We start from the raw sequence: 26,417 nt of genomic DNA, 5'->3' as shown, positions 1-26,417 counted from the left end.
ACAGGTAATCCCTTGAGAAAATCGCTTCTTCCAGCGCACACAGCAAGGGGGCAGACGCTTCCCTCCTGGGCCCTGCCGCTCTCCTGGCTTTGAATACCACTGAGCTTCCTGTCTGGGGGCGAGGTCTGCACAAGCCTCTCTAACCTCTTTGCAACTCAACTTCTTTTCTTTCCCAAACATTTCTTAGTCTTCCTTCTGAACATATCAACACAGAAATGATCTACTCACCGCCAAAACAAATTAAAAACCTAAGCATTTTTCTATAATTAATTTATGACATCTGTGGGGATTTTTAAATATCAAAGCTTTATCCCTGGCTTTCACAACAAAAAAGGGTGTGATGGGAAGTTACAGATCAATTGTCACCACTAACGATGGTTAGGGAGGCCCAGGGAAAGTTAATTTAATCCGGTCAATCTCCTGTGAAGTCCTGGGACCCAGACCCCACCCCTGCTCGATGGCCCTGTCCACTGCGCCTCCGAAGGTCGCTGCTCAGCCAGGCTCCCCGACGGGACACACACCGAGCTGCCTCTCCGTCAACAGGAGGTTTGTCACTTAAAATGAGCTTAGCAAAGATCAAAGCTGATCTTACCACTGAATCCTTAAAACACAACTTAGGCTGTGTTCTGCTCCCCAGAGGCCCCTTAATCTCAAGGTGAGGTCCTCTCACCAACCAATGGCTGTGTCTTACCGCGGCACACCTTCTGGAAAGTTCACCTGCTCAAACGCAGCGTGTTTATTTCTATACAGTAACCCACCTCTTTCGTCTGCCTTCGCACACCCAACACGGCAGTCTCTCTGTGGAGAACGGACCCATTCGCTCATCCAGGAGCAGTGGTGCCGGGCCACGGCAGGTGCGCAGCGTGGACAGGCTGAGCCCACGGCCCCTGCCAGCCCCTGAGGGCCCCAGCCCCGGACCCCCGGGAATGGGCCTCACCTTACAGAGGAGGCGGACTTCACACTCGTCGGTGACATCCCAATGCAAATACTCAGCGAAGTGAGGGCCTGGGGAGAGGGGGCCAAGTTACAGGAGTCACAGATGCATGCGCTTGTACGGCCTGCGTGAGGGCCTGGGAGAAGAGGCCGAGTCACACGAGCCACAGACGCACGCGCTCGTACGGCCTGTGTGAACACACGCAGGTGTGTTTACTCACTCCTTCCCTGCGCTCTGCAGGGCGGAACCGAGACACGGTTCACAGCCACAGCATCAACACCAGTTTCCGCTGGGCCTGACCCTGCTGCCCCCTTCTCCCAGCCCCCACTTCTCCTGCCTCTTCTGCCCCTCCTGTGGCCCCGCCCCTCCTGCAGGCCCGCCCCTCCTGCCCGCCCCCTCCTACGGGCACGTGTCTGGACCCTGCTTGGGACTGGGCATGCCACTGTCTGGACCCTGCTTGGGGCTGGGCATGCCACTGCTCTTCAACAAAAAGTCTGCTGAAATCACTGTGCTCTCTCTCAAGGCATCTGTGTCTAACCAAACGTCCACCACATAGTAAACGAAGCCTCCAGAGAAAGCGTACTGCTAGACATGAGAAAAAAGAACAGCTCCACCTAGCAACGTTCTTCATTCGTACAGTATTTGAAATTGTAAAAAAAAAAAAAAAGTGGATTAATGATTCTCAACTGTTTATCACTTCTCCTTACACTAAGTGTACGATAATGCCACTATCTCATTCAACACAAACACACACAGAAAGTGTGCAGTGACTTCCACCACATCAATACACTCGGCAAGGTCGGCTCAGGGGGGGCTTGGAGCTCCGGTGGAGCCTCCCCTGAGGGACTGTGCCAGGCAGGAGAGCCCAGGAGGAGCAGCGTGGGCTGGGGAAAGAGGAGCAGGAAGTGTGTGTGCCCAGCCACAGTGCCAGGCCGGGGCCAGGTCTGGATGAGCTGGATGGTTGCAAATAAGGAATGCACAGATGAGCCTAGTGCACTACATGGAATTGTTAGTGTGTTAAGTAAAAGAAGAAGATGTGTATTTGGGAAGAACTGTCTCTCAGAAGGGTGCAGTTACTCAGAGCTCAGAGCCTGGCCCACTGAGCAGTCTCTTGATGAGGACAGTGACAGGAAGTAGGAACATCAGACCATGGGTCAGAAGCATCTGAAGCCTGAAGCAAGACTAGCAGAGAGTAGAACTATAAAGAGCAAGTGCCCAGCTGGAAACAGCTACACTTTCAACCATTGTAAACGCTTTCAAAGTCACCGGGATGCTGAGGGGTCTGCTTCCAACAAGTACGTGAGGCTCCTTACCTTGCTTCCTGAGAAATTCTTTCCTCTGAAATTCAGCCTCTTCTAGGACAGCCTTGAATGCTAAATTCAATATTCAAGAAAAAAGAAAAGAGAGGAAATACGTCTGCTTCTCTCCATCAAGAGAATTTTCTTTGAATTACTTTTATGGGCATGAAAATAGTTCAGTCTAGCATACCATCTCCAATAAGGACCAGAGAAGACTGGTTTTTGGCTTTCCCGTCTTGAATCTGCACGGTGTAGGTGCCTTCATTTTCAATGGTAAATCGGTCCATCACCATCTCAATAAGTCCGGTTGGCTTGTCACATTTAATTCTGTGTGTCTGTAAGCAATGGAGGACATCGAGAATTATATAGTGAAATTTTTCCTCCATGTGTAATGGCTGAATCTGCTGTGGGATCTTCAGGAATGGTGCACACAGCCACAGAATGGACCTCCATCACCTGAACCACCTAAACCAACCACCAAACGCAGACTGGGTTCTGAGTGGAGAACATGAGCCCACGGGACTCTCTCGACAGAACACTCGCTGCCCAAGGACAGCCACCTGTGAGAAGCAAGCCAGCCAAAGCAGGGCTCAAGGGCCCGCTGGTGGAGGCCTGCAGAGCAAACAGCACGAAGTGACCCACAGCAGAGCTCCTCCCACAGCTACAGGCAGCTCGGACCAGCAGCGGGCCATCGGAGGACAGACAAATGAGACCCTGTGCAGCCTCAATCCCATCGCTCCCGAACTTCCAGTGCCCTGCAGGCGACAGACAGCCCGGGAGGCCCCGTCCACAGAAGGGACCGTCCACGGAAGTCTGCTCAGCCTGCCTGCTCCGCTCACTCTTCTTGAAGAGTTCGGGGCTGCTTCGGGCTTCTCTGGCGTCCGAGTCTCATTCCTGGCAGCGTCCCTGCGCTGGCTCTGTGCTCCCCGAACACCGGCCAGCTCCAACACCCGTGGGGGAGGCTGGGTGCCCTCAGGGACTTCCTTCCTGGCACCCGTCTGTCCTGCCAGCCACAGGGAAGTAGGGCTGTGCCTCCCTCCTCTCTGCAACCCTAAAGTGCCTCATCGAGCACCTAGTCAGCAATGAACACCGAACGACCACATAAAAGTCTGTCTGCTAGCTCGCTCTGCTGGTGGTGACATCCTAATATCACAGTCTCCAAATCTCTGCTTTTCCCGAAAGGACTCCCTGACTGTCGTGACATGCCCTTGTAACACAGGACGCCATGAGCAAGAGAAAGCCCAGCGATCTCACAAGTCCGAAGCAACAGGCTTTCATGTGACGCTTACAAAAGTGTCAGTCTTCACGTGTGAAAGTCACCCATGGACTGCTAATTACACATGTGAAATAGTGCAGCCATATTCCAAAAGATTAGTGATGATACCATGTTTGAAGCAAATGTGCATTAAAAGATGTTCTGCAATGATCAAGAAAATGTGGTCTATATACACAACGGAATTCTATGCCTCCATCAGAAAGAATGACATCGCCCCATTTGTTAGGAAATGGAAAGACGGGAAAATTCTACTAAGTGAAGTAAGCCAGGCCCAAAGAAACATAGGTCCCATGGTTTCCCTTATTTGCAATAACTAGTATATGTCTGAGTCAAGCAGAAAAGGTCAGATAAGGTGATGTTAGGAAAATGAACCCTAAGATATGTATTCAAATGTTTTTTTTCTTTCATGTGATTGTTTCTAACATATTTATAAGGTACCATGTGATTTTTTTGCTGCTTTGTATGTCCCTCTCTCACAGTATAACCCCCATTTTCACTGTATTTGATGTTGGTATAATTTGGGGAGGGGAAGGGAAAAAACAAAATGTTTAAATAGGGATACAGATTGACCCATTGTAACAATGAGATGTACAAGACACTATGTTGAAAAACAAACTTTGCAATTGGGGGGAGGGGTAGTTGTGGAGGTGGAAGGGAAGGGATGGTACGGGGAAAATAAAATAAAATTTTAAAAAACATGTTCTGCAGTTGGGTGCTGGTGGCTCACGCCTGTCATCCTAGCTACTCAGGAGGCTGAGATCTGAGGATAGCAGTTCAAAGACAGCCCGGGCAGGAAAAGTCCATAAGACTCTTATCTCCAATTAACCAACAGAAAACCCAAAGTGGCGCTGTGTGGCTCAAGTGGTAGAGCGCTCTCCTTAAGCTGAAGAGCTGAGGGACAGCGCCCAGGCAGAGTTCAAGCCCCACGACTGACTATAAAGCTACAGTTCCTTTAAACCCTGTTTCACGGCTCAACCTCTGCTCAGAGGTGTCTCTGACGCCTTGATGAGACCATGCTGGCTCAGATCCAGCGTGCACACCATGGTTTCCCACCCACCAGGGAGCGATGCACAATTCCCTCCCATTCACAGGGCTGGGGGATGACGCGAGCCACACGCGGTCCCACCCACCACCGTGAGCACGAGGAGTCAGTGCTGACCACGTGTGCTGAGCATCTGCACACACTCCCCGGAGCACCGTGAGCCTGGTCACGAGCCACGCCGTGTTTATGTGATCAGGATGGAGCGGGCTAGCTCTGCCAGCAGCACCACTGGCACGGAGGGAAAGGAGCAGAAGAGGGAAAGTCGCTGGGCTGGGCCATCTCCAGTGCATCCTGAACAGAGACCCAGGGAGCAGTCTCCCAGAGTGCACTCGTTCCTGGGCAGGAGACACAGCAAACACAGGCACAGCCCTCTCGACACCCGCCCCCAGGGAGGACAGTGGGTCTCAGGGTTCTTTGCACACTCACCCGCGGGCACCGCCCACTGTCCAGGCACTTGTGAGATGGACACGGGGAATTGTGAGTTCAGGGCCGGCCTGGGCCAGGTCCTGTCTTAAGGGGAGCACTCTGAGGCCGAGCACGTGCAAATGTGCTGTGTGGAGGAATAACCTGGAAGCGCACACACAAACTCACCTCGCTGTCCGAGACCTCCCTGTCATTCACCACGAAGCGGAAGCTGGCCTCGGCAGACAGCGGCTCAGCCTGGAGCCAGAAGCGAACCTGGCCCTTTTCCAAAATCTCATAGGCTAAGTCCGACTTCAGAGGGAGAGCTGGGGAGAGAGGGGCAGGACTTCAGAGGGAGGGCTGGGGGAAGAGAGGCTGGACTTCAGAGGGAGGGCGGGGGAGTTCAGAGGGCAGGCTGGGGAGGGCCGCGTCGGGCAGGCCTGGCCCCCATGTCCCTTAGAGAGACGCTGAGCCCGGGGCTCTTGCGCACCGCCCTGGAAGGCAACCAGTGAAGCCAAAGCCTGTGTCAGCCTCTCGGCTGCGGGGTCCCTAAAATCTCTGGACCCCTTCGGCAGCTCCCGAGCACCTCGGCTGGGGGCGCCCATCCTGGGGACGCTCTTGGGGCCCGGGGTGTGGGGCACAGGTCTGGGGACCCGGGGTGTGTGTGGGCACAGGTCAGGGGGCCCGGGGTGTGTGTGGGCACAGGTCTGGGGGCCCGGGGTGTGTGTGGGCACAGGTCCGGGGGCCCAGGGTGTGTGTGGGCACAGGCCTAGGGCCCAGGGTGTGTGTGGGTACAGGTCTGGGGGGCCCGGGGTGTGTATGGGCACAGGTCTGGGGGCCCGGGGTGTGTGGGCACAGGTCTGGGGGCCCGGGGTGTGTGTGGGCACAGGTCAGGGGGCCCGGGGTGTGTGTGGGCACAGGTCAGGGGACCCGGGGTGTGTATGGGCACAGGTCTGGGGGCCCGGGGTGTGTGGGCACAGGTCAGGGGGCCCGGGGTGTGTGGGCACAGGTCAGGGGGCCCGGGGTGTGTGTGGGCACAGGTCAGGGGGCCCGGGGTGTGTGTGGGCACAGGTCTGGGGGCCCAGGGTGTGAGGGGCACAGGTCTGGGGGCCCGGGGTGTGTATGGGCACAGGTGTGGGGGGCCCGAGGTGTGTGTGGGCACAGGTCAGGGGGCCCGGGGTGTGTGTGGGCACAGGTCAGGGGGCCCGGGGTGTGTATGGGCACAGGTCTAGGGGGCCCGAGGTGTGCAGGCACAGGCCGGGGGGCCCGGGGTGTGTGTGGGTACAGGTCTAGGGGGCCCGAGGTGTGCAGGCACAGGCCGGGGGGCCCGGGGTGTGTATGGGCACAGGTCTAGGGGGCCCGAGGTGTGCGGGCACAGGCCGGGGGGCCCGGGGTGTGTATGGGCACAGGTGTGGGGGGCCCGAGGTGTGCGGGCACAGGCCGGGGGGCCCGGGGTGTATATGGGCACAGGTCTGGGGGACCCGGGGTGTGTATGGGCACAGGTCTGGGGGTCCCGAGGTGTGTGGGCACAGGCCGGGGGGCCCGGGGTGTGTATGGGCACAGGTCTGGGGGTCCCGAGGTGTGCGGGCACAGGCCGGGGGGCCCGGGGTGTGTATGGGCACAGGTCTGGGGGGCCCGAGGTGTGTGGGCACAGGCCGGGGGGCCCGGGGTGTGTATGGGCACAGGTCTGGGGGTCCCGGGGTGTGCGGGCACAGGCCGGAGGGCCCGGGGTGTGTATGGGCACAGGTGTGGGGGTCCCGAGGTGTGCGGGCACAGGCCGGGGGGCCCGGGGTGTGTATGGGCACAGGTGTGGGGGTCCCGAGGTGTGCGGGCACAGGCCGGGGGGCCCGGGGTGTGTATGGGCACAGGTGTGGGGGTCCCGAGGTGTGTATGGGCACAGGTCTGGGGGGCCCGAGGTGTGCGGGCACAGGCCGGGGGGCCCGGGGTGTGTATGGGCACAGGTGTGGGGGTCCCGAGGTGTGCGGGCACAGGCCGGGGGGCCCGGGGTGTGTATGGGCACAGGTGTGGGGGTCCCGAGGTGTGCGGGCACAGGCCGGGGGGCCCGGGGTGTGTGGGCACAGGTCAGGGGGCCCGGGGTGTGTGTGGGCACAGGTCAGGGGGCCCGGGGTGTGTGTGGGCACAGGTCAGGGGGCCCGGGGTGTGTGTGGGCACAGGTCAGGGGGCCCGGGGTGTGAGGGGTACAGGGCAGGGGGCCCAGGGTGTGTGTGGGCACAGGTCAGGGGGCCCAGGGTGTGTGTGGGCACAGGTCAGGGAGCCCGGGGTGTGTGTGGGCACAGGTCAGGGGGCCCGGGGTGTGGGGCACAGGTCTGGGGGCCCAGGGTGTGTGTGGGCACAGGTCAGGGGACCCGGGGTGTGTGTGGGCACAGGTCAGGGGACCCGGGGTGTGTATGGGCACAGGTCTGGGGGCCCGGGGTGTGTGGGCACAGGTCAGGGGGCCCGGGGTGTGTGGGCACAGGTCAGGGGGCCCGGGGTGTGTGTGGGCACAGGTCAGGGGGCCCGGGGTGTGTGTGGGCACAGGTCTGGGGGCCCAGGGTGTGAGGGGCACAGGTCTGGGGGCCCGGGGTGTGTATGGGCACAGGTGTGGGGGGCCCGAGGTGTGTGTGGGCACAGGTCAGGGGGCCCGGGGTGTGTGTGGGCACAGGTCAGGGGGCCCGGGGTGTGTATGGGCACAGGTCTAGGGGGCCTGAGGTGTGCAGGCACAGGCCGGGGGGCCCGGGGTGTGTGTGGGTACAGGTCTAGGGGGCCCGAGGTGTGCAGGCACAGGCCGGGGGGCCCGGGGTGTGTATGGGCACAGGTCTAGGGGGCCCGAGGTGTGCGGGCACAGGCCGGGGGGCCCGGGGTGTGTATGGGCACAGGTGTGGGGGGCCCGAGGTGTGCGGGCACAGGCCGGGGGGCCCGGGGTGTGTATGGGCACAGGTCTGGGGGGCCCGGGGTGTGTATGGGCACAGGTCTGGGGGTCCCAAGGTGTGCGGGCACAGGCCGGGGGGCCCGGGGTGTGTATGGGCACAGGTCTGGGGGGCCCGGGGTGTGTATGGGCACAGGTCTGGGGGTCCCGAGGTGTGTGGGCACAGGCCGGGGGGCCCGGGGTGTGTATGGGCACAGGTCTGGGGGTCCCGAGGTGTGCGGGCACAGGCCGGGGGGCCCGGGGTGTGTATGGGCACAGGTCTGGGGGGCCCGAGGTGTGTGGGCACAGGCCGGGGGGCCCGGGGTGTGTATGGGCACAGGTCTGGGGGTCCCGGGGTGTGCGGGCACAGGCCGGAGGGCCCGGGGTGTGTATGGGCACAGGTGTGGGGGTCCCGAGGTGTGCGGGCACAGGCCGGGGGGCCCGGGGTGTGTATGGGCACAGGTGTGGGGGTCCCGAGGTGTGCGGGCACAGGCCGGGGGGCCCGGGGTGTGTATGGGCACAGGTGTGGGGGTCCCGAGGTGTGTATGGGCACAGGTGTGGGGGTCCCGAGGTGTGCGGGCACAGGCCGGGGGGCCCGGGGTGTGTATGGGCACAGGTCTGGGGGTCCCGAGGTGTGCGGGCACAGGCCGGGGGGCCCGGGGTGTGTGTGGGCACAGGTCTGGGGGGCCCGAGGTGTGCGGGCACAGGCCGGGGGGCCCGGGGTGTGTATGGGCACAGGTGTGGGGGTCCCGAGGTGTGTATGGGCACAGGTCTGGGGGGCCCGAGGTGTGCGGGCACAGGCCGGGGGGCCCGAGGTGTGTATGGGCACAGGTCTGGGGGTCCCGAGGTTTGCGGGCACAGGCCGGGGGGCCCGAGGTGTGTGTGGGCACAGGTCTGGGGGGCCCGAGGTGTGCGGGCACAGGCCGGGGGGCCCGGGGTGTGTATGGGCACAGGTCTAGGGGTCCCGAGGTGTGCGGGCACAGGCCGGGGGGGCCCGGGGTGTGTATGGGCACAGGTCTGGGGGTCCCGAGGTGTGCGGGCACAGGCCGGGGGGCCCGGGGTGTGTATGGGCACAGGTGTGGGGGTCCCGAGGTGTGCGGGCACAGGCCGGGGTGCCCGGGGTGTGTATGGGCACAGGTGTGGGGGTCCCGAGGTGTGTGGGCACAGGCCGGGGGGCCCGGGGTGTGTATGGGCACAGGTGTGGGGGTCCCGAGGTGTGCGGGCACAGGCCGGGAGGCCCGGGGTGTGTATGGGCACAGGTCTGGGGGTCCCGAGGTGTGCGGGCACAGGCCGGGGGGCCCGGGGTGTGTATGGGCACAGGTCTGGGGGTCCCGGGGTGTGCGGGCACAGGCCGGCGGGCCCGAGGTGTGTATGGGCACAGGTCTGGGGGGCCCGAGGTGTGCGGGCACAGGTCTGGGGGGCCCGAGGTGTGCGGGCACAGGCCGGGGTGCCCGAGGTGTGCGGGCACAGGTCTGGGGGGCCCGAGGTGTGCGGGCACAGGCCGGGGGGCCCGGGGTGTGTATGGGCACAGGTGTGGGGGTCCCGAGGTGTGCGGGCACAGGCCGGGGGGCCCGGGGTGTGTATGGGCACAGGTCTGGGGGTCCCGAGGTGTGCGGGCACAGGCCGGGGGGCCATCCCCGCAGCCAAGGCCTCACGGCGCCTGCGCGCGTCCTTGCTGGGGCGGCCCCTGCGCACACGCCCTGCGTGCATACTCACTGGGGTTCTTTATCTCGTTGCTCAGTGCCAGCAAACGCTCCAGCTCTAAAGGTAAGGGGAAAACACAGTGGTTGGCTTTGAGCTGGACACTCAGCAGTTTGTGAACAGCAGCAAAGCTAAGCAGGAGTGAGGCTGACGGGGTGATGCCCGTGGGGACTGTGCCAGAAGCTGCTTCCCCAAGCGCGTAACAAGAGGCTCGTGGCCACTCACTCACTCCATCACCAACCAACCGAGGTGCGGCACCACGGAAGTTAGTTGGCAGATCAGAGAAGGGAAGTGGGAGGAGACGGAGCCTGTGAAGAGCTGAGGCCGGCGGGGCTGAGGCCGGCGGGGCTGAGGCCGGCGGGGCTGAGGCCGGCGGGCTGAGGCCGGCGGGGCTGAGGCCGGCGGGGCTGAGGCCGGCAGCTGGGCCCCGCAGGCAGCAGCCCTGGGACACCGGCCTCCGCAGGGACAGCCCAAGGGCTCCTCTCCCTGCTGCCCACCTGGTCTCTGGTCCACTCTGTGGAGCTCTTTGCTAAAGCCAACCTGCCAGCTGGACTGTGCTGTCCATGAGTTTCCTTCCTTCCCCAATGTCCTTCTTGGATGTCACTGAAGCAAATGCACATCCCTCCCATGGTCCCGACGCCCCCACCCCCACCCCCACCCCCCAGCAAACAGGAAAACCAAGCTGCTCTGCTCCGGAGAAAGCTCAGAGAAATTAAAGCTCTAAGCCATTTCTCAATGTCTCTGCTTCGCTCCTTTGCTTCCTTCCTTCCTTCTCCTTCTCTCCTTTCCTTAATTACTTCCTAAGTCTTCCTGACTTCTTTTCCTTCTGTCTTCTCTTTCTTTTTACCTCCTTTCTTCCTTAATTCCCTTTTCCCTTCCTAGAATTAGAACTCAGAAATTAGAGGATGGTTATCAAGGTATAACATCCTATCTGAACTGAAAACAGTAGATTTCTTTCTGAGCAAGTGTAAACTACCCTTGGGGTTTGGTTTGGACATGAGAAATCATTTTTCTCATTGGATATCATGGTGACTCATGCCTAACGTTCCAACCAATCAAAAGGCAAATATCAGGAGAACACAGTTCAAGCCTAGTCTGAAGTTCAGAGACCCCCATCTCCATGGAAAAATAAGGGCATGCTTGTATGTCCCTGCCATCCCAGCTACAGCAAGCATAAATAAGAAGGTGGGAGAGGTAAAAAGCAATGGGCCTGTGCCAGGATGCTCTTACCTTCTTCGTCCAAAACAAAGCTGGAGGACACACCGTCCGTGTCACTTACGGACACAGAGTATGTCCCTATGTCCACTTTATCTGGAGCCATAAAGTACAGACGTGAGCTGAAAACAAGGAGGAGAGGAGGGCGTCAGCCGTGTCTGCTGGCTGCTCCTAGATTCACGGGTGCAGCTCCCGTGCTCCAGGGGACTCACCGATCGCCCTCTGTGTGGACCCTGAACCTGTCCTCGTCGGCGATCTCTTCGTAGGACTTGCACCACGTGAACAGGGAAGCATCGGTCATTTCCTGGCAGTCAAACTCCAGGTAGATGTCACCCTGCTCGTCCACACCGGCGCTGACCTCCTTGGTGCCTGTGGACGAGAGCCCAGGAGCCTCAGGAATGCCATGCCCTCCGCATTCCTTTTTGGGGCAGGAGGTGGCCCACACACAGCCAGCTTCACACCACCCGCGCCTCCGTCTCCACAGTGGCTGCTTGGTTTTTGCCCAGGTGGAGGTGCTTGCACAGTTTGCTGTGTTCTGATGCACACAGTCACCCGACCCAGCTCCTGCCAGTCAGGATCTGTGTCTTAGAACGCAGGGGTGGAAGAGGCCCTGCTCAGCTTGGCCAGCCAGTGGAAGGGCTGAAGCCACACCTGCACACACACCCGCTGCCTGCCGCAAGTGCCACACAGTAATCTCTGTCCCGGCGGAGGGGCCAGGCTCACCTGGCCGGGCCTCCACGAACACTGGCTCCGAGGTGTCTGAGGGCTTCCCGGGCCCGCTGGCGTTCACCGCGCGGACTCTGAAGACATAGGTCTGGCCCTGCTGCAGGTCACACACCTTGAGAAAACAGGGGCAAGGGGTGAGGCGGGAGACCACAAACAACACTGCCTCCGCCCCGCCCCCGCCCCCGTGAGGGCACGCCTTCCTTCTGGCCAGACTCGGTTTCTGGTTGAAAAGCTGGACGGAGCAACAGAGCAGCAGAGAGCAAAGGAGATCCTCAGCCACACAGCCTCGCAGGCAGGAACAAACGGATCTGGGAACCTCCTTTGCTCACTCTTCCTCCGCTGAAGAAAACACAAAGTTAAATCCTACTGACTGGTTGCGGTTTGGTGTTGATGTTTAACATAGTCCTATGGGACTAAGTCATATCTACACATGACTATTAACTGAAAAAGCATCCTGTGGCCACATCAGAATTAAGTCTCTCCTTATGTGTACATGTGTGCACACGGGCACCTGCGTCGTGGCTGGACTCATCTAAAGAGCCCGCTTCACACTGTGCAGCTGTCCTGCGTGGGCACAGTCTGTCCTGGCCCCGGGACAGCAGGGCCTGGCCCAGCTGTGGGCCTCTCTCAAAGGGAGGGAAAGCGGGCTTCTCCGTGCAGAATATGCCTCAGCCAAACCACACGGAGGTCTCCGAACCAGGGCAGCTGAGCAAACACAACAGGTACGTGGGCTATCCCATTGCACACGACACATGTATGGACACATACCCCAGTGTACATGACACAGACACATACCCTGGTGTACGTGACACGGACACATACCCCGGTGTACGTGACACATGTATGTACACATACCCCAGTGTACATGACACAGATACATACCCTGGTGTACATGACACGGACACGGACCCCATTGTACATGACACATGTATGGACACGTACCCCAGTGTACATGACACAGATACATACCCTGGTGTACGTGACACGGGCACGGACCCCAGTGTACATGACACATGTATGTACACATATCCCAGTGTACATGACACAGACACATTCCCTGGTATACATGACACAGACACGGACCCCAGTGTACATGACACATGCATGTACACATACCCCCAATGTACATGACACAGACACATACCCTGGTGTACATGACACGTACACAGACCCCATTGTACATGACACATGTATGTACACGTACCCCAGTGTACAGACACGGACACATACCCCGGTGTACGTGACACGGGCACGGGCCCCAGTGTACATGACACATGCATGTACACGTACCCCAGTGTACATGACACAGATACATACCCTGGTATACATGACACGGACACGGACCCCAGTGTACATGACACATGCATGTACACGTACCCCAGTGCACAGACACAGACACATACCCCGGTGTACATGACACAGACACGGACCCCAGTGTACATGACACGGGCATGTACACGTACCCTGGTGCACATGACACAGACACGGTCACATACTCCAGTGTACATGACACATGCATGTACACGTACCCCAGTGCACAGACACGGACACATACCCCGGTGTACGTGACACGGGCACGGGCCCCAGCGTGTGCGGTGTGTGTGGCTGGGGCCGCCCCTCCGGCACTCGCTGCCCTGTGGAGTCTCCCGCCCCAGCTCCTCAGGGCACTGTGCCAGGCAGCTGGGGACCTGAGCCAGTTTCCTACAGGAACCAAAAGTGTTTTCAGATAAAAGAAAATACGGAATGAGCGAATCACCTTCAGATAGCGATTTGGAGTTGCCGCCTCAGTCACGGTCTTCCATTCGCCGGCATCCTCTTCCTTGAAGTCCACGAGGTACCCCGAGACCGGGCTGCTGCCGGCGTACACCGGGGCCTTCCACAGCATGACCAGCGAGGTGTTCCGGACCTCGCAGAACGTCAGGTCGTAGGCGGGACCTGGGGGCACACAGGACCATGCATGTGCCACTCCGGGACCCCAGCCCCCCCGAGCCTACTGCAGCCTGGCAGAGGCCTCCCAATAACCCTGGCTGGAAGGTGCCAGCCGGGGCCCCTGCAGCCCACCGGGATTCTGGGTGATGGTGGTGTGCCCAGTGATTCCAGCCACCTCCTCGTGAGCCAGCAGACCTCGGAGAGAAACGCTGCTGGTGGGGGGAGGGGGGAGCCTCTCGGTGCCTCCACTGAGCTGTCCCCCCAGCACCACGGCCACAGCCCTGCCCCCCAGCACCACGGCCACAGCCCTGCCCCCCAGCACCACGGCCACAGCCCTGCCCCCCAGCACCACAGCCACAGCCCTGCCCCCCAGGACCACAGCCACAGCTCTGCCCCCCAGCACCACAGCCACAGCTCTGCCCCCCAGCACCATGGCCACAGCTCTGCCCCCCAGCACCACGGCCACAGCCCTGCCCCCCAGCACCACGGCCACAGCCCTGCCCCCCAGCACCACGGCCACAGCCCTGCCCCCCAGCACCACAGCCACAGCCCTGCCCCCCAGCACCACAGCCACAGCTCTGCCCCCCAGCACCACAGCCACAGCTCTGCCCCCCAGCACCACAGCCACAGCCCTGCCCCCCAGGACCACGGCTACAGCCCTGCCCCCCAGCACCACGGCCACAGCCCTGCCCCCCAGCACCACAGCCACAGCTCTGCCCCCCAGGACCACGGCTACAGCCCTGCCCCCCAGCACCACAGCCACAGCTCTGCCCCCCAGCACCACGGCCACAGCCCTGCCCCCCAGCACCACAGCCACAGCTCTGCCCCCCAGCACCATGGCCACAGCTCTGCCCCCCCAGCACCACAGCCACAGCTCTGCCCCCCAGCACCACAGCCACAGCTCTGCCCCCCAGCACCACGGCCACAGCTCTGCCCCCCAGCACCACGGCCACAGCCCTGCCCCCCAGCACCACGGCCACAGCTCTGCCCCCCAGCACCACTGCCACAGCTCTGCCCCCCAGGACCACGGCCACAGCCCTGCCCCCCAGGACCACGGCCACAGCCCTGCCCCCCAGCACCACAGCCACAGCTCTGCCCCCCAGCACCACGGCCACAGCCCTGCCCCCCAGCACCACAGCCACAGCTCTGCCCCCCAGCACCACGGCCACAGCTCTGCCCCCCAGCACCACAGCCACAGCTCTGCCCCCCAGCACCACAGCCACAGCTCTGCCCCCCAGCACCACGGCCACAGCTCTGCCCCCCAGGACCATGTCCACAGCTCTGCCCCCCAGCACCATGTCCACAGCTCTGCCCCCCAGCACCACAGCCACAGCTCTGTCCCCCAGCACCACGGCCACAGCTCTGCCCCCCAGGACCACAGCCACAGCTCTGCCCCCCCAGGACCACAGCCACAGCTCTGCCCCCCAGCACCATGTCCACAGCTCTGCCCCCCAGGACCACAGCCACAGCTCTGCCCCCCAGGACCACAGCCACAGCTCTGCCCCCCAGCACCACAGCCACAGCTCTGCCCCCCAGCACCACAGCCACAGCTCTGCCCCCCCAGCACCACGGCCACAGCTCTGCCCCCCAGCACCACGGCCACAGCCCTGCCCCCCAGCACCACAGCCACAGCCCTGCCCCCCAGCACCACAGCCACAGCTCTGACCCCCCCAGGACCACAGCCACAGCTCTGCCCCCCAGCACCATGTCCACAGCTCTGCCCCCCAGCACCACAGCCACAGCCCTGCCCCCCAGGACCACAGCCACAGCCCTGCCCCCCAGCACCACAGCCACAGCTCTGCCCCCCAGCACCACGGCCACAGCTCTGCCCCCCAGGACCACAGCCACAGCTCTGCCCCCCCAGGACCACAGCCACAGCTCTGCCCCCCAGCAACACAGCCACAGCCCTGCCCCCCAGCACCACGGCCACAGCCCTGCCCCCCAGCACCACGGCCACAGCTCTGCCCCCCAGCACCACAGCCACAGCCCTGCCCCCCCATCCCCATCCCCCCCAGGACCATGTCCACAGCTCCACCCCCATCCCCATCCCCCCCAGGACCATGTCCTCAGCTCCACCCCCATCCTCCCCCTGCAGCCACCACAGCCACAGCTCCAGGCTCCAAAGACCACAAAGCCCACAGTTCCAGACAGGCTTTGCGGAGTCAGGGAGGGGAGCGGTGGCACCCTTATCGAGATTGCCCCTCAGCCTGCACGTGCTGCTCCCAGGCCATACTGAGCTGCAAGAATGCTCTGCACACCCACCCACTTCTACAACTTGGCTCCCTTTCTAAGGGGCCAAAAATCATGTAAGGTAAGTCAGAAAAAGAAAGGAAGGAAGAACTGAGGGGAGGGAAGGAAAGGGGAAGCAAGGAAGGAAGTGGGAAGCAGAGGGCCTACAGAACAGCTTCAGGGTTAGCTTTTCTCCCTCAAATTATGAACACGCTGCCTCTTCCATTTTGTTTTCTGAACAACTAGGCACAAAGAAAGCAGGGGCTCCGCACTGGAGAGCTTGCAGATGCAGTTTTAAGGTACAGAAGTGCTTCTCAGGACCAGAGGCCTCAGGTCCCCAGGGTCTGGAGGACGCAAGCCCCACGCAGCAAGGCCGTCTCCACGGTGACCTGCCTGGGCCCCGTCCCCCCCTGCCGGGACCGTCCCCTCCCCTTGGTGTCTTGAGGCTCCTGAGGAGCAGGTGGCCAGGCCTGGGTCCTGGGTCTGGGGCCTATGGCACGCTGCTGTCCCTGGGCCATGCTCGGCCCCCCTCCTCCCACAGAGGTGTCCTCGGCTGCCACCTCCTGCCCCTGGCTGCACCTGACCCAGACTGCCCCCCACCCCGTGGCGGGCATCTCGAGTCCCACCACGATCCATCATGTGGACAGTGGCCTGCTCACAGGAGAGCCCCTCCGGTCAGCCCGCATGGGACCTGGCCAGCCCATAGCGGGGGCCGCCCACTGCACAACGACTCACCGGGCTCTGGCGCTGTCCAGGCCTCACACTTGAAGTGCTCGCTGGGGTCCGATGGCTGACCCATCCCAGCCAGGTTGAAGGCAGTGATTTTGAACTCGTAGAGCAAGCCTTCCGTCAAGCCCTCCACCTGTGCACATTCTGGTTGTGATTACTGGCTTCCAGAAATAGAGGAGGCATTGCATTCAATGGGGGCGAGGGTTTGTGACGGGTTTGGAAAGCGGACGGCTGGCAGAAGGGACCGGGTCAGCCAAGGGGACTCGGCCAGCTGAAGGCCATCTTCAGGCTGGCCAGTCACAGGCAGCCTCCACATCTGTCCCACCTCTGCCCTGCCCGATGCCAGGGTGAGGCCGTGGGGGGGTGGCAGACACCCACAAACATCACAAGTCCCGGGGTGCAGACAACCCCACTCTGTCCTCGTACGTCTAGCCTCAGCCACCCTCACAGAGGCAACTTACACCTGAAGGCCAGGGAGTTCCCACCGAAGGCCAGAGATCAACACGGGACACACGGGCGCCAGGCTCCCCCTCACCAGAGCCGAGCTGGGGACCGGCGTCACAAAGCAGAATTCTCTGAGAGGCCAGGGTGAGGCTCCGAAGACCTCCTAAACCCCTCATTCCAGCCTCTTGTGAGCCCACACCTTCCACAGGGATGATGAGGTGCATGAGCACCAGGTGAGCTGAGTTCTAGGCTAGCTGAGCACCGGGCCAGCTGAGTTCTAGGTTAGCTGAGCACCAGGAGAGCTGAGTTCTAGGCTAGCTGAGCGCCGGGAGAGCTGAGTTCTAGGCTAGCTGAGCGCCAGGCCAGCTGAGTTCTAGGCTAGCTGAGCGCCGGGCCAGCTGAGTTCTAGGCTAGCTGAGCGCTGGGCCAGCTGAGTTCTAGGCTAGCTGAGCACAAGACCAGCTGAGTTCTAGGCTATCTGAGCACTGGGTGAGCTGAGTTCTAGGCTAGCTGAGCATGGGGAGAGCTGAGTTCTAGGCTAGCTGAGCAACAGGTGCTGAGTTCTAAGCTAGCTGAGCACCAGGCCAGCTGAGTTCTAGGCTAGCTGAGCACCAGTCCAGCTGAGTTCTAGGCTAGCTGAGCGCCGGGACAGCTGAGTTCTAGGCCAGCTGAGCGCCGGGACAGCTGAGTTCTAGGCCAGCTGAGCGCCAGGACAGCTGAGTTCTAGGCTAGCTGAGCGCCGGGCCAGCTGAGTTTTAGGCTAGCTGACCGCCGGACGAGCTGAGTTCTAGGCTAGCTGAGTGCCGGGGGAGCTGAGTTCTAGGCTAGCTAAGCACCAGGCGAGGTGAGTTCTAGGCTAGCTGAGCACAGGGAGAGCTGAGTTCTAGGCTAGCTGAGCACAGGAAGAGCTGAGTTCTAGGCTTGCTGAGCACCAGGCGAGCTGAGCTCAGCTCAGCTCATGGTTCAGGTGAGCAACTGAGGCTCAGAGGGGGAACAGAGAAGTGAGGCAGAGAGCTTCACCCTTCTTTCCCAGGCCCTGTTCACCTCCAGCCCAGGCACTGGCTCTGCACCAAGGACAGAAACCCTTGTGGCTTGGCCTCTGCCTTCCGGGGTCCAGCTCAGAATAATGGCCCAGGGCTGGGGAGTCCAGCTCAGGACAGGGGCCTGGAGTTTGGGGCCCGGGGCCCAGGGCCAGCTCAGAACAAGGGCCAGGGCTGGTGTGCATCAGATCCACTCAATCACTGTCTCCCTGTTTCTTCAGGGCTTCTCAAGGAGAGAAGTTTCCGAAGCCCCTTCCAGCGGCATGCTCTCACGACACCCGGGTTTTTAATCCACTGTTCCCATATCAAAGTACCTCACACCCTGCACTCTGAGCCGGCCGGAATCTGCCAGAGGCAGTGGTCACCCAGGAAAGGAAACAAACAACTCAAGACCAACCGTGAAGATCCTGTCCTGGACGGGCGAAGGGTTGACCTCGTGCCAGTTCTTATGCAGAGCCTCCCGCTTGTCCAGGTAATACCCCAGGATGGCTGAGCCGCCACTGAACCTGGGCACCTTCCAGCCGAGCGTCATGGACAGGCCGTCACAGTTCAGCAGCGTGATCCCGTACGGGTGAGACGGAGCGGCTGCCAGGGCACAAACGTGAGCGTCAGCTGCTGCGTCCCAGCCCCCTGCTTCAGATGCCCCCACCAGCCCACCCCCGAACAGCGGGACCGGAGGGGAGGGGGCTGGCCCCGCCTCTCGGCTCCCCAACCACCCACACGCTCTAACACCCTGCTGGGACCCGTCTCTCCTTAAAAACAGCTTCTTCAAAGTATGCTCAGGAAGGGTGGCACTGCCCAAAAAGAAATGCAGTCTTTACCTGACTCATCAAACACTAACTCCCCTGAAATGACACCTATACAATAAAAAGTCTATCAAGAAAGTGTATTTCTTGCTCTTCCTAAATGCACCTGCCAGTTTGTGGATTAAATGAGCTTAGTGGACTGTTGGACGCTGGTCTGGACCCTGGAGAGGAGACGCTGCCTTCCCGGCCCCTGAGGACCCAGAGGAGCCTCCTGCTGCTGCTGGGACAGAGCCCCGGGGCTCTGCCGTCACCAGAGGGCACACGGTGCCCATCCGCTAACGTAGACTTGCATGTGCTCTAACGCCTGCCCGGACCGACCCAAGCAGGCCTGCACTGTGCCTTGTGTTGAGCACTGAGTTGGGTGGGGTCCCTTCCTAGCACGTCCGGTCCCCCGACCCTGAGGAGCCGAGCGAGGAACAGAAATGAACGCGGCTCCTCCCGGGACACGCCCACCACGGCTGCCTGTGCCCGAGTCCACCTCGGAGCCGCAGCGCCCCGTGCGGGGAACCCGGGGATGGCACCCGGGGACGGCCTCAGCTTCCCAAAGTGTTCACAAATGTGACAGGATGAAAAGCACGAGGCTGGCCACTTCTCTCAGGAGAAGACTCTACTGTGACTAACGCTGGTGTTCCAGAACATTCCTGCGTGCCATCAGTGACACAGTACACTGACAGAGAAACTTCCAATGGGACTTCTGACCTTGTTTGATCACAATAACAGACAGTTTTTCAGGTGAATATGGCTGATGTACTTTGTATGATTGGTGAGCCTAGAATGCAAAACCCATTGAAAATGTTCTAAGAAGGGGATGAGAGGCTGAGGGGGAGATGTGTTGTGTGTTGTGCAAAAGGGGTAAATGAACAGCCACCCAGGCCACTAACGTATGCTAATTAAAACCTTAGCTTAGAAATAGGCGTTTTTCACCATCTCTGACTGCGAGTGAAGGCCCAAGGCGGCGAAGCACCAGGTACCGGTGGACGTTCCGCGTCCACGGCAGCCACGGTCTGGAGGGGAGGCGGACGTCCCGCAGCAGCGAGTCCACACCAGGCCGCTGTTGGGGAATGAGCGGCCAGCAGTGAAGTCGGCCATCTCTAATTTGGATGTTGTGAGCCTACACTCATTTTTTTCACACCCGCACTTCAGAGACAAGTGGCCAAAGAGCGAGCAGTTCCGTCAGCGCTGCAGGGGCCTGGACAGTGCCACGTTCACTCACAAACAAATGACGACGCCTAGAAAAACCACGTACTGAGGGCAGCCTGGACCTTGATGACCTCCGACTCCTGCGAGTTCTCGCTGGCCCCCACAGCGTTGACGGCCTTGACCCGGAAGATGTACTGCTCGCCAGTGCTCAGCCCGTGTACCACAAACCTGAAGAACAAGGAGTGGGGGCCGGGCGGGTCTCAGAGCAGGAGCCAAAACGCAACAGCTCCCATTCTGCCCTGCTGGAGCCTCTGCTGGGGACTTTCGGGCTCCTCTGGCTCACCAGGCTGTCATCAAATGACAACCAGCTCCAGGTCTACAGGACCCTAGTGATCTAAAACCAAAGGAGACGGGCCAGCTGTGGACATGGGGCCCAGGCGGGCGCACTCCAGCGTGGAGGGCAGGCTCTGCCCCGCCACACCCGGCACCCATCCCATTCTTTACCAGCCCCAGGCTGGGTCTTCCCACGGGAGGAAATCAGAGAACAAACAAATCCTGCCTCACACACGTGAGCAGTCAACGGGAGATGATGCAGAAAGCACTCTCATCCACACTCGGCCCGTGGCAGAGACCTGGCAAAGCTAAGCCGCCATCCGGGATCTCTCATCGTCAACAGCATTCATTTCCCACTTGAAAAATCCTGCTCAAGACCACCACCTGAGCCTCTGACCCTGACCACCCTACTGCCCCTGCCGGCCACGAGCTATGGGGTCATCCAGCTGCCATCCCCCTGGCCACCCTGCTGCCCCTGCCGGCCACGAGCTGCGGGGTCATCCAGCTGCCATCCCCCAGGCCACCCTGCTGCCCCTGCCAGCCATGAGCTGTGGGGTCATCCAGCTGCCATCCCCCTGGCCACCCTGCTGCCCCTGCCGGCCACAAGCTGCGGGGTCATCCAGCTGCCATCCCCCTGGCCACCCTGCTGCCCCTGCCGGCCACGAGCTGCGGGGTCATCCAGCTGCCACCCCCTGGCCACCCTGCTGCCCCTGCCGGCCACGAGCTGCGGGGTCATCCAGCTGCCACCCCCTGCGGCCTGCCTTCTCTCCTACCACAGCACTGGGGGGTAGGCTGAAAAGGAGAGGAGGTGGCAAAGCTCTCCGCATGGACCTCTGCATGGGGTGACTGCCAACACTGCAGTTTCCTATGAAGCACGTCACACAGGAGAGTAGAGGCAGTGGGCAGGGCCTGTCACTGGGTGTCACCCAGGGTGTGGGCGGAGCCTGTCACTGGGTGTCACCCAGGGTGTGGGCGGAGCCTGTCACTGGGTGTCACCCAGGGTGTGGGCGGGGTCTGTCACTGGGTGTCACCCAGGGTGTGGGCGGGGTCTGTCACTGGGTGTCACCCAGGGTGTGGGCGGGGCCTGTCACTGGGTGTCACCCAGGGTGTGGGCGGGGTCTGTCACTGGGTGTCACCCAGGGTGTGGGCGGGGCCTGTCACCGGGGGTCACCCAGGGTGTGGGCGGGGCCTGTCACCGGGGGTCACCCAGGGTGTGGGCGGGGTCTGTCTATGGGGGTCACCCAGGGTGTGGGGGGGGCCTGTCACCGGGGGTCACCCAGGGTGTGGGCGGGGTCTGTCTATGGGGGTCACCCAGGGTGTGGGCGGGGTCTGTCTATGGGGGTCACCCAGTGTGTGGGCGGGGCCTGTCACCGGGGGTCACCCAGGGTGTGGGCGGGGCCTGTCACCGGGGGTCACCCAGGGTGTGGGTGGGGCCTGTCACTGGGGGTCACCCAGGGTGTGGGCGGGGTCTGTCTATGGGGGTCACCCAGGGTGTGGGCGGGGCCTGTCACTGGGGGTCACCCAGGGTGTGGGCGGGGCCTGTCACTGGGGGTCACCCAGGGTGTGGGCGGGGTCTGTCTATGGGGGTCACCCAGTGTGTGGGCGGGGCCTGTCACCGGGGATCACCCAGGGTGTGGGCGGGGCCTGTCACCGGGGGTCACCCAGGGTGTGGGCGGGGCCTGTCACTGGGGGTCACCCAGGGTGTGGGCGGGGCCTGTCACCGGGGGTCACCCAGGGTGTGGGTGGGGCCTGTCACTGGGGGTCACCCAGGGTGTGGGCGGGGTCTGTCTATGGGGGGGTCACCCAGGGTGTGGGCGGGGCCTGTCACTGGGGGTCACCCAGGGTGTGGGCGGGGTCTGTCTATGGGGGTCACCCAGGGTGTGGGCAGGGCCTGTCACTGGGGGTCACCCAGCTGTCTATGGGGGTCACCCAGGGTGTGGGCAGGGCCTGTCACCGGGGGTCACCCAGGGTGTGGGCGGGGCCTGTTACCGGGGGTCACCCAGGGTGTGGGCATGGCCTCTGCTCCCCAGCAGTGGCCTGGTTGGCGCAGGAGGGAGGGGGCACCTGTTGTAGCCAATGGGCTTGTGGTTGCAGGGCTCCCACTGGTTGGTCCCGGCCACACAGCAGTCCACGTAGTAGCCCAGCAGGTCCTCTTCGTGCTTGGGTCTGTCCCACTGCACCACCACCGACGTCTTGGTGTTCCGGGAAGCAAGCACACGGCCAGGGGAGGAAGGGACGGCTGTGGGGAGCGGGGGGGGGGGGGGGAGGAAGGAGGGAGGGTGGTGAGTGCAGAGGACGCCAGCCTGGCTTGTGGCTGTAGATGAAGCGTCCACCGGGAACCAGGAGCGCAGGGAGCAGCCGCAGGAAGTCTGTCTGTCCCCATAACCCACCAGACTCTGAGGGGGAGGGAGGAAGCCTGCACCCTACCCTGCTGCTGACAGCGCGCGCGTGGCCGGAGCTGGCCTGGGACACAGCCCCCTTTGTGGTGCACGCCCCGCTGGGGGCGTCCGCCTCAGGCTCTGGGCAACCTGTGAGGGACTCGGAGCTAACCTGTGACTGGATGGTCATGCCTCCTTGCCTCGGCCGGGCTGGTGGGGCTGTGGCCTCACGTCCCCAGCCTGTCACCCACCGCCCAGAGCCAGCAGCCTTGGCCATGAGCCTCTGCTAAGAGGAGCAGCCGTGTGCGGCCTGTGCTTCTATGGGGTCTGTTCTGTCTGGCGGGTGGTCTGTCGCTTGAGTGAGACCCTTTTTATTTCAATAATGCTTTGGTTAGGGCCTCATGTGTATGCTCTGGCTGGGCTGGAACACCAAATCCTCCCACCGGTGCCTCCCATGTGGCGGGTGCAGGCCTGAACCCCTGCCCTCCGCTTCCTACTGGCTTGGATGGTGGGCAGGTGTCCAGAGAACCTGAAGTTCTTGAGGACTTTTTCCCCAGGCTGGCCCTGAACCATGGTCCTTCCAATCTCCACCTCCTGAATGCCTAGGATTAGAGGTGTGACCCCAGCTGGATTTGATCAAGACGAACGCGGAGCGGGACCTGGGAGCAGCCAGTGCCTCCATCCCGAGCGCCAGCTTGGTGTCTGACTTTCTTGTCAAATCTGGCCAAAGGGAGATGGGAGCAAAGGCTCCAGCAGCTCTGAACGGGGCTCCTGACATCAGGCTGGTCACGCAGGGGCAGGGGCGCTGGCAGGCCTCCGGCCCGAGCCTCACCTCAGCAGGGCAGAGTCTGAATTTCCGTGACTCACATTTGAAATCTTCCAAGAGGGAGCTTCAAGCCAACTAGGCAGGAGACCATGCTACATATGGGGCTGGAGATTTTAAGGGCCTTTACCAAGACACTCTCCTGTGAGCTCTTGATTAGTTTCAAGAGATGATGGAACTCCAGAGTCAAGCCAGGGCCCACAAGACCCTGGCCAGAGTTCTGCAGGTCTGTGACACTGCTTTACGCAGCGGGCTGGCTCGTGTGCACCCGGCGACTCCACGTGCAGGCCCGAAGGCGGATGGTGACCCGGTGCCACTCACCGATGGAATCCTGCACCTGGATGGGGGCTGTGATCTCCGACGGGTCGCTGAGGCCATGCTTGTTCGCTGACAAAACCCGGAACACATAGGGTTTCCCCTCGGCGAGGTCGAAGACGGCGTACCGAGGAGACCTCACGGCCGTCTGGGCGTTGACGCGCTGCCAGCTGCCGCTGCCCACTGCGGACTGTGGAGAGGACAGGACAGCATGGCACTCCCAAGGTGGGGCCCGGGTGCCCTGCAGGGGGACATGCCCTGCAGGGGACACGCCCCGAGCAAGCCCACCCGCTGCACCGCCGACCCTGGCTGGAAAGCTCCCAAACATTCCCCACCGAAGGAAAGCAAGTGTGGAGCGTGCACAGGTTGTAGCTCCGGTGGACCGGCCGGAGCCGGAAGCAGTGGGATCCACGGGTAAAGGAGGGTTCCCTCTCGTGGATTTGGGTCGTGTGGGTGCCCAAGGGCTGTCCCCTCGGTCCTGTGTGTCCTGTCCAGGCCCGGGAGGGAGAGGAGGCAGCAAGGCTGGCCAGAGACGGTGGTCCCACAGGAGGAGCGGACACCGGCCTGGGGACACCACCCCAGAAGCCAGGAGCGGCTGGGACAGCCCAGCCCTGGGCCAGTCCTCCAGGCCCAGAGGGCAGCGGGCGGTGTGCACCTCCATGATGGCGGCGGCCACGGGCCCGGCACACCATGCGGCACACAGCAGGGCCAGCTGCCCCATGTCACACCAAGGGCACCACGGGGAGGGGGGCCCCTGCCCCCAACTCCCCTGGCTCTGCCCCAAGTCCGCCCTCCACCTTCAGCATCTGAGTGCCAGGCAGTCAGGATTGTCTGATGCAATCAAAGCCCCTCGGTCAGCTCAGCCGCACAGAAGCGTGCAGGGTACCTTCTCAATGAAGTACATTAAGGGATCCTTCCCGCGGGGGCTCGGGGGCTCCCAGCTGAGGACGACGTAGTTCCTGCTGACCTCTGAGGCTTGCACATTTGTGGGAGGGCCAGGAATCTGCACGTCACCTGAAGGGGAGATGGATGTACTCACCCTCGGCCCTCATGCCTGGCCCCAGGCCCGGCCCCGGCCCCCAGGCTGCCCTGGGCTGTGTCTACTCAGAGACACCAACACCACCAAGGACTGCTCATCAGAGCCGAGCCCTAGGCTCAGTGACGGAGCCCCGCTTATTTCTACTCCAAGATCAGCTCATTCTTAACAGTCTCCTCGAAATAGCCTTCAGTGTTTCTGAGAGTTCTGGGGTAAGAACTTCCCCGGAAGGACCCCCACCGCACTGGGACCCGCAGGGATGAGCCGGGCTCTGGTACGGCCCCGGGGCCCCGCCCGCCCCGGTCTCCGAGCTGTGGCACAAAGCACTTCTGCTCTTCATCGGCTTCCACAGCGCCCCTGCCCCCCAGGCCTGTGCACCCTGGCAGGCCCAGGCCCACATTCCCGCTCTCCCCCCAGGCCTGTGCACCGCTTCCACAGCGCCCCCCCCGCCCCCAGGCCTGAGCACCCTGCCAGGCCCGTGCACCCTGGCAGGCCCAGGCCCGCACTCCCCGCTCTCCCCCCAGGCCTGTGCACCCTGGCGGCCCCAGCCCGCACTCCTCGCATGAAGCCAAGCCCTCCGAGAGGAGCCGCCCGCGGCCGGCTTCCGCAACCCGAGACCAGGGCCCTCGCCGCTCTTCTCGCCACATTTTTTACTACGATGTGAGGTAAGAGAGGCTGGTGTTTGGTTTATGGGAGATTCTCACAGAGGAGGTCTCCAGAGCCACCATCCCTTTTGTTGTGATACAAAACGTTAGGAGCCTCGGATTGGATTAGCACATGATTAACATGGTGGAGCCATTCCCCGGAGGTCTCTGTGCCCTTCACACTATCCAGTTGCCCCGTGGGATTGAATGGCCACGGCGCAACAGCACAAAACAAGATTGGGTTTCATCTCATGAGTCCTGTGACAGAACACGGGGGCTTTAGAGGGATTGAGGCCTGATCTAGGCTCATCCTGGCCAGCGGATTGAATTTCAAACATGGAGTCGGCCGGTGGCCAGGAAAGGACAGACAGCGTGACTGCATCAGGGCCGCACTACCCCCTGGCCGGCCCGGACAGCCTGCACACACCGCTGTGAGGCGAAGCTCACGTCCACCCGCCTCTCTGTGCTCTGAGGCGAAGCTCACGTCCACCCGCCTCTCTGTGCTCTGAGGCGAAGCTCACGTCCACCCGCCTCTCTGTGCTCTGAGGCGAAGCTCACGTCCACCCGCCTCTCTGTGCTGTGAGGCGAAGCTCACGTCCACCCGCCTCTCTGTGCTCTGAGGCGAAGCGCACGTCCACCCGCCTCTCTGTGCTCTGAGGCGAAGCGCACGTCCACCCGCCTCTCTGTGCTCTGAGGCGAAGCTCACGTCCACCCGCCTCTCTGTGCTCTGAGGCGAAGCTCACGTCCACCCGCCTCTCTGTGCTCTGAGGCGAAGCTCACGTCCACCCGCCTCTCTGTGCTCTGAGGCGAAGCTCACGTCCACCCGCCTCTCTGTGCTCTGAGGTGAAGCTCACGTCCACCCGCCTCTCTGTGCTCTGAGGTGAAGCTCACGTCCACCCGCCTCTCTGTGCTCTGAGGTGAAGCTCACGTCCACCCCTTCTCTGGAGCCACTGTCCCCAGTCCCAGACCACACAGGACCAAATGAAGCAGGAGGAGCTCCGCACCTTCAAGGTCATCCTGGTGGATCACGATCTCTTTTTCTCCCTCCAGATGAATAGCTGCAGAGAGAAAA

The 26,417-nt window shown here is 62.0% G+C and overlaps 1 protein-coding gene across 1 annotated transcript in view; it reads right to left on the bottom strand.

The window, feature by feature from the left end:
* Myom2 (myomesin 2) overlaps positions 1-26,417 on the bottom strand; it is a 60,201-nt gene that overhangs the window by 9,681 nt on the left and 24,103 nt on the right. Inside the window, exons 13-28 of the mRNA XM_042689863.1 lie at positions 26,350-26,403; positions 24,552-24,679; positions 23,672-23,855; positions 22,214-22,388; positions 19,923-20,044; positions 18,268-18,455; positions 16,393-16,519; positions 13,256-13,434; positions 11,497-11,611; positions 10,986-11,142; positions 10,789-10,895; positions 9,574-9,618; positions 5,142-5,278; positions 2,423-2,567; positions 2,248-2,307; positions 938-1,005 (exon numbers count right to left, since the gene is read on the bottom strand). Coding sequence (XP_042545797.1) covers positions 938-1,005; positions 2,248-2,307; positions 2,423-2,567; positions 5,142-5,278; positions 9,574-9,618; positions 10,789-10,895; positions 10,986-11,142; positions 11,497-11,611; positions 13,256-13,434; positions 16,393-16,519; positions 18,268-18,455; positions 19,923-20,044; positions 22,214-22,388; positions 23,672-23,855; positions 24,552-24,679; positions 26,350-26,403 — 1,991 coding nt within the window. The remainder of the gene's footprint in view (positions 1-937; positions 1,006-2,247; positions 2,308-2,422; positions 2,568-5,141; positions 5,279-9,573; positions 9,619-10,788; positions 10,896-10,985; positions 11,143-11,496; positions 11,612-13,255; positions 13,435-16,392; positions 16,520-18,267; positions 18,456-19,922; positions 20,045-22,213; positions 22,389-23,671; positions 23,856-24,551; positions 24,680-26,349; positions 26,404-26,417) is intronic.

This window comes from Dipodomys spectabilis, unplaced genomic scaffold (assembly GCF_019054845.1).
Source record: "Dipodomys spectabilis isolate Male_0828 unplaced genomic scaffold, ASM1905484v1 ptg000128l, whole genome shotgun sequence".
NCBI lineage: Eukaryota > Metazoa > Chordata > Mammalia > Rodentia > Heteromyidae > Dipodomys > Dipodomys spectabilis.
Note: the sequence above shows the minus strand (reverse complement) of the source record. Positions and strands in the feature narration are given on the sequence as shown.